The following is a 16,635-nucleotide window of genomic DNA, read 5'->3' as shown; positions in this document are numbered from 1 at the left end:
TTGCTCAGAGTTCTGTCTCGAGCTCCTGTGCGCAAAAGACGAGCTATTCTCAAACGCAGCTCCTCAGATTTTATCCAAACTCTTTGCAAGGTCTCTTTAAACTTGTTAAAGGGTAACATACCTCTGTCTAGCAGTCAATATAAAAAGCTCAAACGACAGAAAAAAATAATCAGACTGCTGGCTGATAAAAAGGGCGGTCTGAAACGCAAACGGGGGGCTCTGATCAAACAATCCGGTGGATTTCTGCTGCCTCTATTATCCACCGTTGTTCCACTATTTGGACAACTTTTAGGCGGTCTGATGAATAAATAAATAAAAATTAAAGATGACTCAGAAAGCCGGTCAAAAGATGTTTTTACTGACGCCACAGCAGATGAGTCGTCTGAATCAGGCCGCCCAGCCCCCAGAGTTGCCTACTATCAGACAAGCGGCTGAAAATGATTTGGACGTAAAAATGAGGGAAGTTTTAAATGAAACGGGGTTAAACCCGTATGAAAAAATAAAAAAATACAACGCTCTGCTGCAAAGATACCTGACTCTCCTCAAACAAGGGGAGACGGAGATGGCTCGGCCCATCCCTCTGATTTTACATAACAATAATAATAATAATAAAGACTCTGAAGATGCTGAAAAAAAATAAGAACGACGGAGGATGAAACCACCGGGGAAGTGCTGCAAAGCCTTCCACCCCGCGACCGTAAAAATGCAGTTTATATCCTCAAGAAACTGACCGAGAAGACAGTGTGTATCCTTGTTCAAATTCCTCTCTGTTGATGCTCAGAGGTAAATCTTTCAGATGTCTTCCTGTCACTGAAAATATGTTGTAATATTCTCTGACCAAGGCACCTTGATTAAATTGTGGCTGAAACGCTTTTGCAGGCACCTGCCTCCCGTCCTGACACAGAGCTAGGTATTCCACATTGTTATGCGTAAAATTTGACGGGGATAAATCTCTTCTCCCCGTAAAAGCCTCGTGGTTCACCATGCCTAAAACGATGTATTTAGGCATTGTTCCCAAAAACAGATTCTGTTGATTAAAAACGCGTGAATTCTGAGGGATAGAATATGTTTTAAGATTCACCCGTGAGAGTGGATAGAGCGCATTTCCTCTTTGTAACCCAGCTGCATGGCCAAGCTTCACAGCGGGTGCCACAGCCACTTTCTTGATAAACAAAGCAGCAGCCACTATCTTTAAACGGTAAGTGCTATCAGCTGCACACATGAGGCTGGCTCGGGTGAGCTTAATTCTCAAATCCACAGAGTTCAAAAGTAGCCTTTCGCTAAAAAATATGTCAGCGTGGATCGGTCCTAACAGATGAACCTCTCTCGAATTCACAGTGAATCTGGCACGCTCATTCAATCCGGTGTTCGGCCCGTTATTGATAACAGTGCAGTCCATACCCCCGGCTGAATCTTTAAAAAAAAAGTCCGGCGCTGAACTGAGTTTTTAAAGAATTTTCTGAATAGTTGAGCAGGGTTTCGATCATAGCCCTGTAGGGGTGCGTGGCGCTGGCCTGAGATATCAATCTATCCCCCAGGATCACGTCGCATTGACTGAAAATTGTGTTTAGTGGGTAATTGATCAGACCCACGGGCGCATCGTTCGCCAGGTTGCTCCCGTCTGCGTTAGTGATTTTAACTTTTAAGTGTAAAAGAGTGTCGTTCAAATCGATATAGCGCTCGGAATCTCCAGAGATGTAGAATTCTATAGGTCCAGCATCTGTAATAGCGGACAGAGGCAGCACCTCTGTATAGATTTTGTCTTCTATGGACATCTGCGTCATGGGAGCTGAAAACAGATCCAATTCGGCCATACTGCATTCGGCTGATTTGTGGTGTAAGAGAGCCATCTTTTTTTTTTTAGTTTTTTTTTAAATTTATTTATTTATTTCTGTTTACGAAAATATATCAGCGGAGCCAGCGCTCTACTTCCTCCCTTTAACAGCGCTTGCTCTGACTGATTTTTTCTTTCCAAGGCGGGTGCGTTTTTTAGACCAGGCCGGTGGCCTCTTTCTGGACCTTCTGGCCAGAACCATAATACCTCCGGAGCCTTCTTGCACGTTCTCTCTCCTTCCTCTCACCGTATTAACGGCTTGGTTTAGCACATCAGACGCTATGTTTTTAGCGGCTGAAGCAAGGTGAAGTTTAGCTAAAGCGAAGCCTTTTTTCACCAGAGGCGAAACAAAGCGAAATAATTTTGAAAATATATAACCGATTCCTCTCCCGTACATCACGGGTGAGCCGTAGAAACCCGGTAGAGCGCCCCCGACTTGATTTTCGTAATAACTCACAAAACGGTGAGGGTCGTATCTGTTTTGCATCATGGTTTCACAGAGGAGATGAAGCTTTTTTTCAGGGGTTTAAAATGCAGTTTGACGATGGATTTGCCAAAGGTGAAATTAACGGGTGTGTTTTGATCCATTTTTAATTCAACGTAAATGGTTTCTATATGTGATTTAGCCACCGGTAGGTAGTAGGGCGGATTAAAATATTGCGTGACCACCTCTCCAAATGAACCTTTTACATCTGCTATTCTCAGGAGAGGAGCGTATGTGTCACCCACTAACTGATGGCTTACCACATCGCTATAACAATAAAGATGATAAAAACCAGCCTTTATATCTGCTGGAAACGGAGCCATCCTCTCATTAAAAGTGAACCATTCACCCGGTTTCATACCCACCATGTAAGGAAAGGGGGGTGGAAGCGCAGATGATACTGTCCACCAGCCTGAAATTCAAATCTTTTCTGAATAGCGCTAAAAACAAACTGCACGTCCGCGCTTATTTTTTTAAGAAAAGCGTTCATTTCTGCAGTAAATTGATTCACGCTCGAGTAGTATCCCCCTCTGATCTTCTGCCTGTGAATTTCGCTGTCAGGAGCTTGGAGTTTCCACTCAAAATAACCCAGTTCGATAGGAACATTAAACCAAGTATGAGGGTATGAGAGCTCCGTTAAAGCCACCTGCCACTCTCCATCAAGATCTAAAGGACGTGCTAAATCCACGTGGAAGCTGGAAATGGTGTTATTTTTAAATACATTTGCGCTGGCGTTGGAGGGAAGGGTGATGTAAAACCCTTCGTGGCTGACCGGGTTCATGCTCTGACCGGTGAGGAATGAGAAACGCTGGTGCTGCGTTCTGGAATGCAGGCGGTGGTGTTGGTGACGTGAGTGGTGCTCCCTGCAGTAGTAACAATAACGGATTGAAATCTGTCTTTTTATACATTTTTTAACTCCAACGCTCGCACCCAGCTGTTAAATTTCACCGGCCAATTCTTCCAACGCACCAAAAACTGTTTCTCCCCTCCGAGAATTCGCTCCTCTAAAATCCTCTCCACTTGATAGAGCTTACCCGGAGCCTGCTTTACTTTCTGCATCTCGGCTACGTAAAAAGTACCTGTTATAGGTTCGCCGTCATAATCTTTGAGTTTGTACACCGGAGGCATGCGAGGTATGCATTCAGACACGGTGAAAACCTCGTCGGTATAACTCTGCTCGTATTTTTTATCAAACACACCTCTCAGTTTGGATATTCTCACCAGATCCCCCTGTTTAAAATTCATCTTTAACTCATCTTTGTATCGTAGAGGGAAAGAACCGTACAGGTTTTGAAAAACTCGAGAGGTATTTTCAGCGTTCACCTGCATGGGGCTCATTTTAATACTGCTGTGATAACTTCGGTTGTAGCGCTTCACCAGATCCTGCAGCACTTCCAGGTATCTGCGAGTGTTTTTAGCCGTAAAATACCACCACATTCTAGTTTTCAGAGTGCGGTTAAATCTCTCCACCACCGACGCTTTTAGATCGCTGCCCGTAGCAAAATGTATTATGCCGTGTTTCTTCATCAGCGCTTGAAAACGCTTGTTAAAAAATTCTTTTCCCGCGTCCGTTTGAAGCTTTTCAGGGATCTCAGAGTCTTTAAAAATGGATTCAAAAGCCCTCACGACCTCGACAGCTGTTTTTTTCTTTAAAGCTCTAATGTAGGCTTTTTTGGAAAATACATCTGTCACGGTCAAGAGATAATTATATCCGTCGTTTTGTTTTGATAGGGCCTGCATGTCACACAAATCCGCTTGAAATTGATTCAGAGGTCTCGGCACAAACACTTTGTTTCTGGGGAAATGTATTCTAGCTATTTTACAAAATAGTGAAACATTTTTATAAAGCAGAATACTGAAAGCTGTTCACACCAAACACGGTCAAACTATTCAAACACAAAGCAATTTTAGAAAGCCAAAACTAGAAAATATTCAAGCAAAACCATTTTTTTTTAGAAACCAAATACTAAGAGCTATTCAAGCAAAAACTTTTTTTTAAATTTTTTTAAAAATAAAGCAGAATACTAAAACTATTCACACAAAACACATTCAAACTATTCAAACACAAAGCAATTTTAGAAAGCAAAATAGAAAATATTCAAGCAAAAACATTTTTTAAAAAATGTATATATTTTTAGAAAACAAATACTAAGAGCTATTCAAGCAAAAAACATTTTTTTTATTTTTTTTTTAATAAAGCAGAATACTAAAACTATTCACACAAAACACGTTCAAACTATTCTAGATAATGAAAAGTTACCCTGTTATGGTAGATAACGCTGATTTCAGCAGAGAACCTCCGCGCACTGTGTCGCGGATGACATAATGCAGCTTTCGCAATTCAAACAAGGTGTTTACAGGTGAGTGGTTCTGCACGCAGAAAGCACAAACATCTACAAATAAATCGTACAGTGTAAACAGATGGCTCACATGAAAAGAATCGATTTCTTTAACAATTTTGTCAAATGCATAAGACACAGAGTGATTACGGACCAGCTGCACTGTATCCTGTACAATCTCTCCCCAGTGCAGCGGCTCAGCGTGAAGTCGGACCGTGTTGAGCAATTTTTCCAACTGAACTGTTTCAGAGTCTTTGTGCACGGGTGTTTCACCGTTCGTTCTGTTTCTAATCACTCGATCCAAAACATCGATTAAGCGACATATGACAAGCTGGTCTTGTACATAGGTATATAACTTAAAACAGTGGTTTCCCATTTTTTTTTTAATTTTCTCTTTGTTTTCTGTTAAATATAAAAGAAGCTAATTCATATACCTCCACCCCGTAAAAAACACAGGCATCTCACTTTATTTTCAAAAAACTCCACAGCGTCGCACAGAACTTTAATTCGTCCCACGTCACCTTTGGTCAATCTGAAGAAAAGATTACTGAGTCTCTCATCGATGCGCCGGGTGAATTTCATCTCGTGTAGGAAGGCTTCGCAAAGACCGTAAACCTGGTGGTCGGAGACATGGAGAGAGCGTTTCTCCAAAGCTCTCTGGATAGCAGGAATAAAACGATGGGTCCAAAGTCTCTTGTTCAGCTCTTCAAAGTGCGTCTGGTAAAAAAAGTCCAGTAAATCGGTCAGACACTCATGCTGGATTTGGCTCGGATGATTCACCTGACAACCGTAACAGATTTCTTCACGGTATTTAGTCAGAACGCAGCTCAGCAGATGGCTCGCCACAGATTTCACCGTATTCATCAGAATGTCTGCTATCGGGCCGTCCGTTTGGTCGGATGTCGATGGAAACACTTTCTGGAAACACATTAAACCGCTCTGCGAGGAAGGCTGGGCCTCGTCCTCCGAGCTCTCAGAGGAAGAAGGCGAAGTAGCTAGTTTCTCGTCCTGGGATGCCTCGGAGGAAGAAGGCGAGGGTAGCGGTGAAGCAGCCCCGGGGTCACCCTGGCACGCCTCAGCTGATGAAGGTTGCGGCAGCAGGGAAACACTCCCGGTTTCACTGAGGCACGTCTCCGCTGAAGAAGGTAGTGAGTACTGGGAAGCTGCAGCAGCACCAGCAGCAGCACCGCCGGTCTCACCCAGCCAGGTCTCCGCGAAAGAAGATAGAGGATACGGGGTAGCAGCTCTGGGCTCAGCCGGCCAAGTCTCGACGAAAGAAGGTAACGGGCCCGGGGAAGCGTCAGTTTCCCCGTCCTGACTCAGGCACGTCTCCGCGGACGAAGACAGCTGTTGCGTGGAAGCGGCTTCGGGCTCCCCCAGGGAGGTCTCGAGGGAAGACGGCAGCGGTGAATCAGGACAGCTCTCCTCCAGCTCCTGACTGAACAGCAGGGGGGAAAGCGGCGGTGTTTCGAAAGGAAGAGACATGCTCGGTTTTTAGTCTGACACAAGCTCGTGAAAAACGCTATCTTTAAATTACAGAGGTAGGCTGGCGGACGCAGGGGGTGCGATGACGCTGGTCTTTTTTTGTGGGGGAGGAGGAGGAGGGGTCTAGAACTGGAGTCTTTTTTCACTACCATGACAGCTGTCGAGGAGCGACTGGTTTCAAAGAGATTTGAAATAGTTGCGCCATATTCCTTAACCATCTCAAACCAGTTTTCAACGGGGAGACGTAAAATTGTCTGAAATACGCCGCACTCTGTGCTGAAGTATTCCAGCACGAATTCGTCCAGGTCCTCCGCTGACGTATGTTGACGACTGGCTCGGTAAAACCAACGGCCTGAGGGAGAGCTTTTTGTCTCCCACACCAGACTGACCAGATCTTGACCCGGTCTGTGGTTCAATGCGGTTCCATCTTCGTTGCGTAAAGGTCTAGCAATCTGAGCATAGTCCAGTCTGTAGAAGTCAGCGCTGGTTTAAGAGTCACAGAATTGTAACTTTCTCCTTCCTCTATTTGGTAAAAACCTACTTCGTGACCAGTGTAGTTGAAGTCGTACCCCCATGCACCGCCGTTCTTCAACCCCCATTTCTGATGAAGAGAGCCGTTCGGGGGGTTCTGAAACCGAGACATGTACTGAACGCGTTTCTTTGGAGCTCCCCATCCTTGGTAGAAAATTGTCACCGGTACCTCGCTGACCAGGACGGGTTCCTTAACACTATTAGGGGTATCGGGATTTTCTGAATTATCAGGTCCTCCGCAATCCAAGCTTCTCTCCATTTTTTTTCAGAGTTGTTGTTTTTGTTTACACAGACACCCACACACTGATCACCGCTTCTCCCCCTGCGTCTCTGATAACCCTGTGGTGATTAAGGAGAGGCTTGGGGAGAGATAGGCGATCACATACACATACACACACACATAGACAGCAGTCATGACGGCAAGCCTGCAAGACATACCGGAGAACAGCATGGGGTTCAGAGAACGGTATTACAGAGAGAATACAGAAACATTTTTGATTTTCATGGGGTTTCTCTGTCAAAGAATGCTAAAAACTCTGTCATAGGAGGGATGAGAACGCCGAAATTTGTTTTTACACGGACGTCACTGCTCCAGATCAGATAAATACTTTTGACTGTTAGGACCCGGGAGGGAGGGAGGGAGGGGGAGGGAGGGGAGGGTGAGGGGGGGGCGCATCTGCGCCGAATAGATAAGCCGCTGAGGGTTAGGGAGACACTTTAGACCTGACTTTGGCGTCCGAGGGGATGGGTCTCCTGGAATAAACAAAGATCACGTGGTAAAAAAAACACGTCATAAGGCGGGACTTCCTGTAAAAGAGCACGTGGTAAGGCGGGACTTCCGGTTTTAAAAAGGGGCGGGGCCACCTGTCAAAGTTGTGAGGTGGCAGCTTCTGATTGGAAGCTGTCAGTTTTGACAAAAGGTGGTTTATATTAGTCTCTCACCCCTGTATTCTGCCCTGTGTCGGGTACTCGCAAGTACTAAGGTAAACTCCAGATAACTATCTTGTTCGGTATCTACTCCTTGATACATCGGGTTAATACAACGTTAATTACTCGCGAGAGCACGTCTCGTCAAGCACCCAGGCATCAGGTCAGAGAGTCAGAGGACTGTCGGCTTGGAAAATAGGGCAGCGACTTACCAGAGAAAAGTTAAAATAACTCATAACGGATTTTACAAGTTAAACAGACATTTGTAAAATATTAACGTTACGTAGCATATCGGTAGCTTCAGTTAATTGGGCCCGGTGCCAACTCAGTGTCACTAATGTGAGTAAACTAATTAATATCATTAAGCTAATATCTACACAACATTATGTAACTGCTGACTGCGTTTTCGGACGAGCTTGTTCAAGTATTGTAATTTTTTTTTTTTTTTTACATTCAACAGTTAAAAATCTGCAGGGATGTGTCATTTGTTTACGTGGCCACGGCTCCCGGAGAGCCTGCTGCCGCTGCTGGAAAAAATCTTTGAGGAAACATTGACTGGTATCATTCAATATCAATTCCAACACTGGGATCGATAATATTGATATTTGGATCGATCTGCCCACCTCTAACGCAAACCGGGGATCTCCTAGCTGCAAGGCAACAGTGCTAACCACCCTTCCAATGTGCAGCCCTTACTAACAATTACTCCTTTAATATCATATATATTAACAATTACATAATGAGTGAATAAATACAGTTTGAAACAGAAATAAACGAAAACCTGATGCTTATTTTGTATTATGATTTAAATAAATCTGCATGTGCTTCAGTTTGAGTATCTCTAATTTTGACCAATTATGAGTAAATGACAGTAACTGGAGTACGTTTCTCATATTTACAGATTTCTGTCATTAGAGGATGAATGTGTCTTTTGCGATAGGGTTACCTGGGCCAGCAAGGTGCGCAGGGCAAGCAGTCGACCCTGAGAGGCTGCTTCATGGAGAGGAGAACGATCTGCCCATGACCCTGAACACACACACACACACACACACACACACACAGTGAGTTTGAATGAAGTCAGCTGCAATGGAGCTAATGGCGATCAAATTAATAACAGTAATCTGATTATCTATTTATTCTTAGGCTAACAGAGAAAAATGTGGGCAAGGATACTACTGAGAGCCGCAGGGTATCAACTGTGCCTGTGTGGCAATGGCAAATGGTTTACAAGGCTTACAGGTCAGGTACGAGGCTTTTTAGCAGAATTTTACTTGAGCCATAGGACTAGCACTGTGTACGAGTAATTAAAAAAATTTCTAAATTACCTTTGTGTCATTTTGTATGTTTACCACTGCTTCAGGGTTTTGTTACATTTTTGCATCAATATGTATCGTTATTTACAAAACCAAGGTACCCCTTTCTGCATTGCTGCAGTTGCTTGGAACAAAGTAACTGAGAATAAAGTTATGAAGATTTGATTACTGTAGGTGTAACGACTGCCCTGGGATTAAAGACCATTATCAACCTAAAGTCAACTTGACTTTGACTTTAGACCTTTACTACATGTAATAAATATGTAATAAAGAAAATGCAAGTCTATCATTCAGTTAGCTATAAGTTAATCAGTAATTATTGATAAAATTATCATTTCAGTAATTTGTTATACAAATGTGTGAAACACATTAACCCTCAAGCGACCGAGTGGGGTCATTTATGACCCCAGCCATATAATTATATTTGCCGTTTTTGTATCTTTTATCTGAAAAATATTTCCTACCATGAATTTGTCAATCTACTTGTCCTACAGCTGCTCATAGTTTTTTGTAGAGATCGGCCAACTGGTGTGACAAGGATAATGGAAACTTGTCTGGGGTCACTTATGACCCCAGAAAGATGTATAGGTTTTTCACTATTGTAGGCCTTAGTTTTATTTATTTATTTTTACCTCTAATCGCTATATTTCAGTGTTTTGCAGTGCACTATAGCTGGTAGAGCCACAGCTGCCCTGGGGCAGACTAACTGGCTGCCAATCCACTCCTACAACCCCTCTGACCACCACCAACATTACACAGCATACACATTCATACACCAGTGTAAGTGGCAGCACTGGAGGTAAGGTGGGTAAAGTGTCTTGCATTGGACGAATGGCTCTGCCACCTGAGCCACAGCCGCCCCTAATCTAAATACTTCTCTGCATGTTACATTGCACACATACAGACAAGATGTTTGTGTAGATTTTGTTTTTCTGTACTTTTGATTTACTATTGAGGAAACAAAAGGAATACAGTTTTAAAAGAAGTGGCAGACAAAGCGTGTCTAAATAAATGTTGTTGCGTTCTTACAAGGCATCATATTGTTCATATGGTTTTACTTAAGCTCTGACTTAAAAATGATTAAAAATACATGAATAATAAAAGAAGGTTATTTTAGAATATCCATCTTAAAATGCAGTGGAGTGGAATAGGTAAGAAAGCACAAAAGAGTCACTAAAGTAGACATATTCCTGTGTAAAATATAGTGGGGTCATAAATGACCCCAGTCGGTCATTTTAGTCGCTAAAATAGCTTGGTTGCTTGAGGGTTAAAGACAACCCAATTATTTATATGTACTAAAAATGCATGACTTCACCCTTATCCTACCCTATGCTTACCCTACATTTGTCTTATCATACATTTACTGGACCAAAGAAAGAAAGAAAGAAGAAAGAAGCACACAGACAAACCAATTTTCATCAGGATTTTCTTATTTTTCTCAAAGGAAAAATGTCAAGACACAAAACAATGACATGCTAAAATCAACAATACTGCATAAGATACACTGAGTAATAATTAAAATCATGATAATTGGTTAGGGGTGCACAGTGGAGTAGCGGTTAGCCCTTTTGCCTTGCAGCAAGAAGATCCCCAGTTCAAATCCCGGCCTGGGGATGGAGTTTGAATGCTCTCCCTGTGCATGCGTGGGTTTTCTCCAGGTACTCCCGCTTCCTCCCACAGTTCAAAAATATGCTGAGGTTAACTGATTATTCTAAATTCCCCGTAGGTGTGAATGTGAGTGTGATTGTTTGTCTGTATGTGTAGCCCTGTGACAGACTGGCGACCTGTCCAGGGTGTCCCCTGCCTTCACCTGAGTCAGCTGGGATAGGCTCCGGCACCCCCCGCGACCCTAGTGAGGATAAAGCGGTGTATAGAGAATGGATGGATGGATGGTAATTGATTACCCACTTATTTTGAATGTAAGAAAAATATCCACTTGAAACCCAATCTGTAGGTTCAGCATTGCTCCGTGCAGTTATATTTAGTGATAGTTAGCTCTTTCTCAGCAGCTGTAGCAAAAATAGCTGCACAGCAGCATACGACTTATAAATACATACAGTCTTATCTTTAACATACCCATATCTCCGTCTCCCCAAGGCACATCCAACCATTGGTACACATATGGCATGTTGAATTAGATGGAAGTGAAAGGACCTCCACACCCTCTGGTTGTCCGTACTGCACAACACACCTCACTGGAGTGTTCCGGATTGTGGATCGTCTTACCATCTACACCGAACATTAGCAAGTGACTGCAAACACTAAAAATAAATACTATCTTGTTCACTAACACACTGAATAACTGGCTGGTTAACTGATGGGCTGCTTGTGCCACAGGCAGAGCTCTATTTTCAATGCATTTGTATCAAGCAAACTCACCTATTAAGCAGGTGATTCACTGTTACTGAGTGGTTTAACCACTGATGTCTATTAACTACCAAGAAAAAAAATTTTCTTCATATTTCTCATCTACTCTGTTTTTAAAAAGACAGTAGCCGAGGCAGCAAACCAAAGTAAAATAAAAATAATAATATTTGTCATTTTTCAAAAAATAACATAATCAGTCAGAAATGCCTCTGTGTTATTGTCATGTAAAAGAAATTCATATTGTGTTATAGTTTTTAAAATGCTCACCAACATCTAAGTGAGCCAAACATGTATGTGCTATGAAGTCTGACTAACAACTATTTAACTAGTTTCCAACAAAAGCTCCAAATTTCTAAACATAATCTCAACTGCTCACTGACATTTTGGAAGTCAACACAGTTGTGAACTGATCAGGGGAGGAATTATCAGTAAAATGTAACTGGACTGCATTTTTAGTGTCCTGAAGACATTTCACCTCTCATTCAAGAAAACTCAGTACTATATAGTATTTTACAATAAATGCAAGTTTCTAATTTGTCATAAATTAAAGAGAAACAGCTCTATGAAAAGAAATATGAAATGGTGAAAAAGGATGTCGACAACAAAATGAAAATAGAACATTTCTGTTTCATGTATAACAGAGAAGATGGTCGCTGTGTCCTTATTGCTCTGCAGAGGTCTGACATTTCCAACTGTCATCCTTAACTAAATTGTTCCCATTCGTTCTATTTTTACTTTTCCACTCCAAATAGATGTGACTGGAATTACCGTCAGTTGGACCCACTATTTTGCACGCTATGTTAACAAGTAGCACAGCACACTGCGATGCCGTAGTGAAAGTAACTGGAAGCCAAGGACTAAATAGTTCTGTCAAGAGTTGTAAATACAGTGAACCAAATTAGTGAAAGACCCCAGGATCAAGTACCAGCATATATAACATTGCGACTACGACCATGCATGAAATGTAATGTCGGTCAAACTGTTACATTAATTCTAATACACGAATTGATTGCGCCCTTTGACAAGAATGTCCTATTTTTTCAAGGTTTGAAAAATCTCTGAAGAACCTGTGATTTTAACCAGAGCACAACGGTACCAACCTTGGCTGGTCAGTATTCCCCAGCAGGCCCTCTTCCTCTCCGGTGCGTGCTTGATCAGTGGGCCTGGATCAGCTCCTCTTTTTCGAGACACCTCCGGAGGTTCGGACAGAATGTCTGGCATGTTCTCTCCGCTGAGGCTCAGGCGCTCTCCTGTTCAAACAGCATTGCACAAGCTGCAGAGCTGCAACTCGCGGAGAGGGTGTGGGGGTGTGAGGGTTGCTAGACTTGCTCTGATTGGCTGAAAGGCTTTGTTGTTGTGTCCACGGCATGTCACCACCTCACATGCGCGGCCATGTGTGGGAAGAGAGGTTATATTTTGCTGTGTGCACAGCCTGGCATCGGTGTTAAGGATATCTGGCAAGGCTGAGATATATTTAGTTAGATGTGCATGGGTTACATAATTAAATAAAAACAAAATAAATACATTTGAGTGCCAAATCATCAAGGGTAAAATGGCTTTCAAGGAGCTGTTTCCTTGTGTAGACACAATCCACTCATTGGCATTATGTGCTCAAAATATGAGTGTTGTTATCAATTAGTTTTCTTTTTTTCTTCAATTTGCAACATCTCCCAATAATATTTCCTTGTGAAATTTGACAAGACTCTCTGGCGTTACTGTACAGCAGGGGTGTCCAAACTTTTTTCACTGAGGGCCACATACATAAAAATATAGGAGGGGCTGGGCCACTTACTAGAAATTATGTATGCACAGCGGTGTGTACTCTGTGTGTTAACAAGAAAAACGCATATAAGAAAGTGGTGTGTAAAAGCAGGGTAGTAGCAGAACTGATGCTTTGTCGCATGTGTACCTGCACATGCATGCTTATTCCGTCGGTTGTAACTCCACACAGCTTGTCCCATTTAAGTCCCATTTTGTCAATTGAGTCTGACACAGCTTCAAAAATATCCATACCCATTGTTGTGCCTTTTAGACTCTTAAGATCGAGCAGCTCCTCTGTAACTCCAAAGTTCTTGTCCACTCCCCGCAAAAAAATTAGCAGCTGTGTCTGTGGCATCAGTGCTCTCATCGCATGCGATGGAGTAAAAATCAAAAGCACAAGCTTTATCAGACAGTTGCAGTTTAATGTTGGCTGACAAGTCTTCAATGCGTCGCACAACTGTATTTCTGGACTTTTTGAGCACGAAAAAAATACTGATGCTGACCCTGCAGGATAGCTACCATTTGCTTTACTTTCTGCTCTCGCTCAGCACCAGTGTAGGATGCATAGGCCTGATGTTTGGTTTCATAATGACATCGTACATTATACTCCTTCATAACTGCCACAGTTTCAGTGCAGATCAAACAGACACACTTCCCCTTGAATTCTTTGAAGAAATATTCACTCTCCCACCGTGTCTGAAATTTTCTGCACTCAATTTTTACTTTTTGCTTCTTTGGTTCTGCCATGTTTAGTAACTTGGGGTAAATTTCTTCTGTGATTGTCCTTTTTGGTGGAGCAACTGCCTTGATCAACGGTAGCTCCCCCTGGTGTTAAAACTAAGAAGTGCAATACACTCAGGCAAAAGTTGAAGTGCGGGCCATATTATGTTCTATTTATAAAATTTCTTGCAGGCCAATTAAAAACGAACCACGGGCCACAGTTGGCCCGCGGGCCGTAGTTTGGACACCCCTGCTGTACAGTGTAAACCACCACCTGCTTGTATAGTTGTTGAGGCAAGTGCTATATTTCTTTCTTAGCCTACTACTTTCAGTCTGTTCAGAGTTTGTTGACTTGGGTTGAAGTTAAGGCTAAGTGACCACATTTGTGAAACATCTGTGTCCTGATGGAAATCACTTTTCTATTAAGAAACAGCACGGTGGAGACGAATAACTCTTCCACCAGGCCCGAGCTATTTGGTCTTCTTCGTGTGTGTTAATCTTGGGTGAATGACAAATATCATGTGTATATCATGGCTTTCACTTGCACAGTGGGAGGTATCTGCGGTGAGGAACAGACACCTCCAATTGGAAAAATGACCCAGAGTGGAATATTACAGTTCGTCTACCACTTACTTCAGTCAAGAGAAATAGGTTGTTGTAATGGAATGCTATGGGGAACATTTATTACTGTAAAAAAAAAAACAGTTATTGCAAGTTATGCAATGTGGGAATGATGCTAGAAAGCTGTTAATCACGCAAGTCATTTTTTTCACCATTCATCTCCACCAGAATCTGATAAGATTCAAAGTGTCAACTGTGAGGAAAACCACACCTCTGCAGAAGAGAATTTGCATTCTTCATGATGACCTTCTGATCACCCTACCAAACACACAGAACTTGGTATGCAGGAATGAATTGAACAGTTTAAATCAGAACATAAAGGACCTGTAGCATCACCAGAGTGATGATCTGGACTCAGTCTCTGATTATACAGTCATGAAAAAAAAATTTAGATCACCATTGTCTTCTTCAATTTCTTGTTCATTTTCATGCCTGGTACCACTGAAGGTGGTAAAAAAAAAAAGTGCAGATAATTACATAATACTTTATGTCCTATTGACATTCTCAAGCTTAATTGTATTCACAGGATATATAAGTGGCCATTTCATGTCATAAGCAGCACTGCACATGCAAAGGCCTAGAGTGGTTTCCTGCTTACATTCAAACCGTAGCACAAATCAGAAGTTGTCAGCTCTCACATAATACCTAAAACAAAAGAATTAGATGAAGCCACAAAGGCAGCTGTCTTAACACTGCTGGAAATTGACATGAAAAAAAACTGCAAAAAAAACCTGAAGATCTACAAAACAGCCCTTCATTACACCAAGAAAAAACATGAGCCCAACATGGTACTATGGGTATCACAAGGATTGCACTGTTGATGATTGGGCTAAGGTTCTCTTCAGTGATGAATCCAATTTTCAGTTGATGACCACTCCAGCCAACTCACTGGTTAGGAGGAAGCCTGGAGAAGCCTACACACCAGACTTTCTTGCCCCTACAGTAAAACATAGGGGTCGATCAGTGACCATCCGGTGTTGCTTCAGTATGGGTGGAACAGGGCAAATGCAATTGTGTGAAGGGCAAATGAACCAGGTCATGTACAGGGCTACTCTTGAAAATAGTCTTCTGCCATCAGCTGGAAAACTCTGTCCTGCTTCCAATAACTGGATTTTCCAACAAGACAATGCCCCTTGCCACATGGCAAGGTCAATTAAAGCCTGGATGGAGAACCAGAACATTGGAACCATGCCTTGACCTGCTCAATCACCAGATCTAAATCCAATTGAAAACCTGTGCAAAATCATCAAATACAAAATGGAGAACCACAAGTCCAAAAACATAGCATATTTGTTTGAAATTGTGCAACAAGAATGGGCTGCTGTGACAGCAGAACAATGTCAGAAGCTGGTGGAGAGCATGCCAAGACACATGACTGCAGTCATCAAAAACAATGATTATGCAATCAAGTACTAACTCCAGAGTGTATCATGTAACTAAAACAGACAAATGAAAACATGGAATGCCTAAAAGCACAGTTTTTTGCAGTACAATGTAATAGCGTCAATGATTTTGGTTATGATCAAAAAAATGCATAAAATAGCCAGATATGAGCTCTTAAATTGAACTCTTATGAGCTACTCTTCTTGTTTTCATTTTGTTTGTCCAAACAAATGTACCTTTCATCGATGTATCGCCTTTTGGAGCATCATTTAAGCCGGCATGTTTAAGAGTCGATACGATCCAGGCGGTAATTGTTGAATTGATGAAGAGTTGAAGTGGAGTAGACCAATGGCATGTTCCTGTCAGAGGTGCCAGCATGGGGCTACTGCTAGCTCGGCGCCAGAAGCCAGGTCTGCACTTCTTTCTGAAGCTGGGCAGCTTGCCGAGCAGTCGGGACACGCCGTTATCCACTCAGCCAAAGTCCTGGTAGATGTACTCGGTGAAGTCTGTGGTGTGGATGAAGGTCTGGTAGTCGGTAGTACTCTCATCAGCTTCCAGAGGAATCGTAGGACGTCTGGTGTGTTTGGTACCCCATTGAGACCTTGTGCTGATGCAGCCCTTGCTCTACGCAGTTTTCTCTACCTCAATCCACCTGGGTGGGCAGATGTCAAGTTGGTGCACTGGTGGATCGAGTGGTGGCATGTTGGGTGGTATCGGTTGTCTGTGTTGGCCTTTCTCAGATATTCTTCCAGGGTGGCCTTCAACACTGAGAGACTTTCACTCTTCTCCATTGTGAACAGACCCTTCACAAATTTGAAGGGGTCCTTGTAGAAGCTTGATCTTGTTTTGCTCCTTCCTCCTGCACTTCCT

At 42.6% G+C, this 16,635-nt stretch overlaps 1 protein-coding gene across 2 annotated transcripts in view; it reads right to left on the bottom strand.

Annotated features, from left to right (window-relative positions):
- The window catches only part of asb5b (ankyrin repeat and SOCS box containing 5b), a 36,685-nt gene extending 24,067 nt beyond the window's left edge, over positions 1–12,618 (bottom strand). The window contains exons 1-2 of one of the 2 annotated variants that reach the window (XM_051945692.1): positions 12,381–12,618; positions 8,547–8,626 (exon numbers count right to left, since the gene is read on the bottom strand). In XM_051945692.1, the coding sequence (XP_051801652.1) occupies positions 8,547–8,626; positions 12,381–12,501 (201 nt within the window). In that variant the 5' untranslated portion in view covers positions 12,502–12,618. The remainder of the gene's footprint in view (positions 1–8,546; positions 8,627–12,380) is intronic. The other variant, XM_051945691.1, reaches the window with a different exon arrangement.
- Positions 12,619–16,635: the final 4,017 nt, after the last annotated feature.

This window comes from Acanthochromis polyacanthus, chromosome 3 (genome assembly GCF_021347895.1).
Source record: "Acanthochromis polyacanthus isolate Apoly-LR-REF ecotype Palm Island chromosome 3, KAUST_Apoly_ChrSc, whole genome shotgun sequence".
NCBI lineage: Eukaryota > Metazoa > Chordata > Actinopteri > Pomacentridae > Acanthochromis > Acanthochromis polyacanthus.
This window is presented reverse-complemented; position numbering and strand designations above follow the sequence as displayed.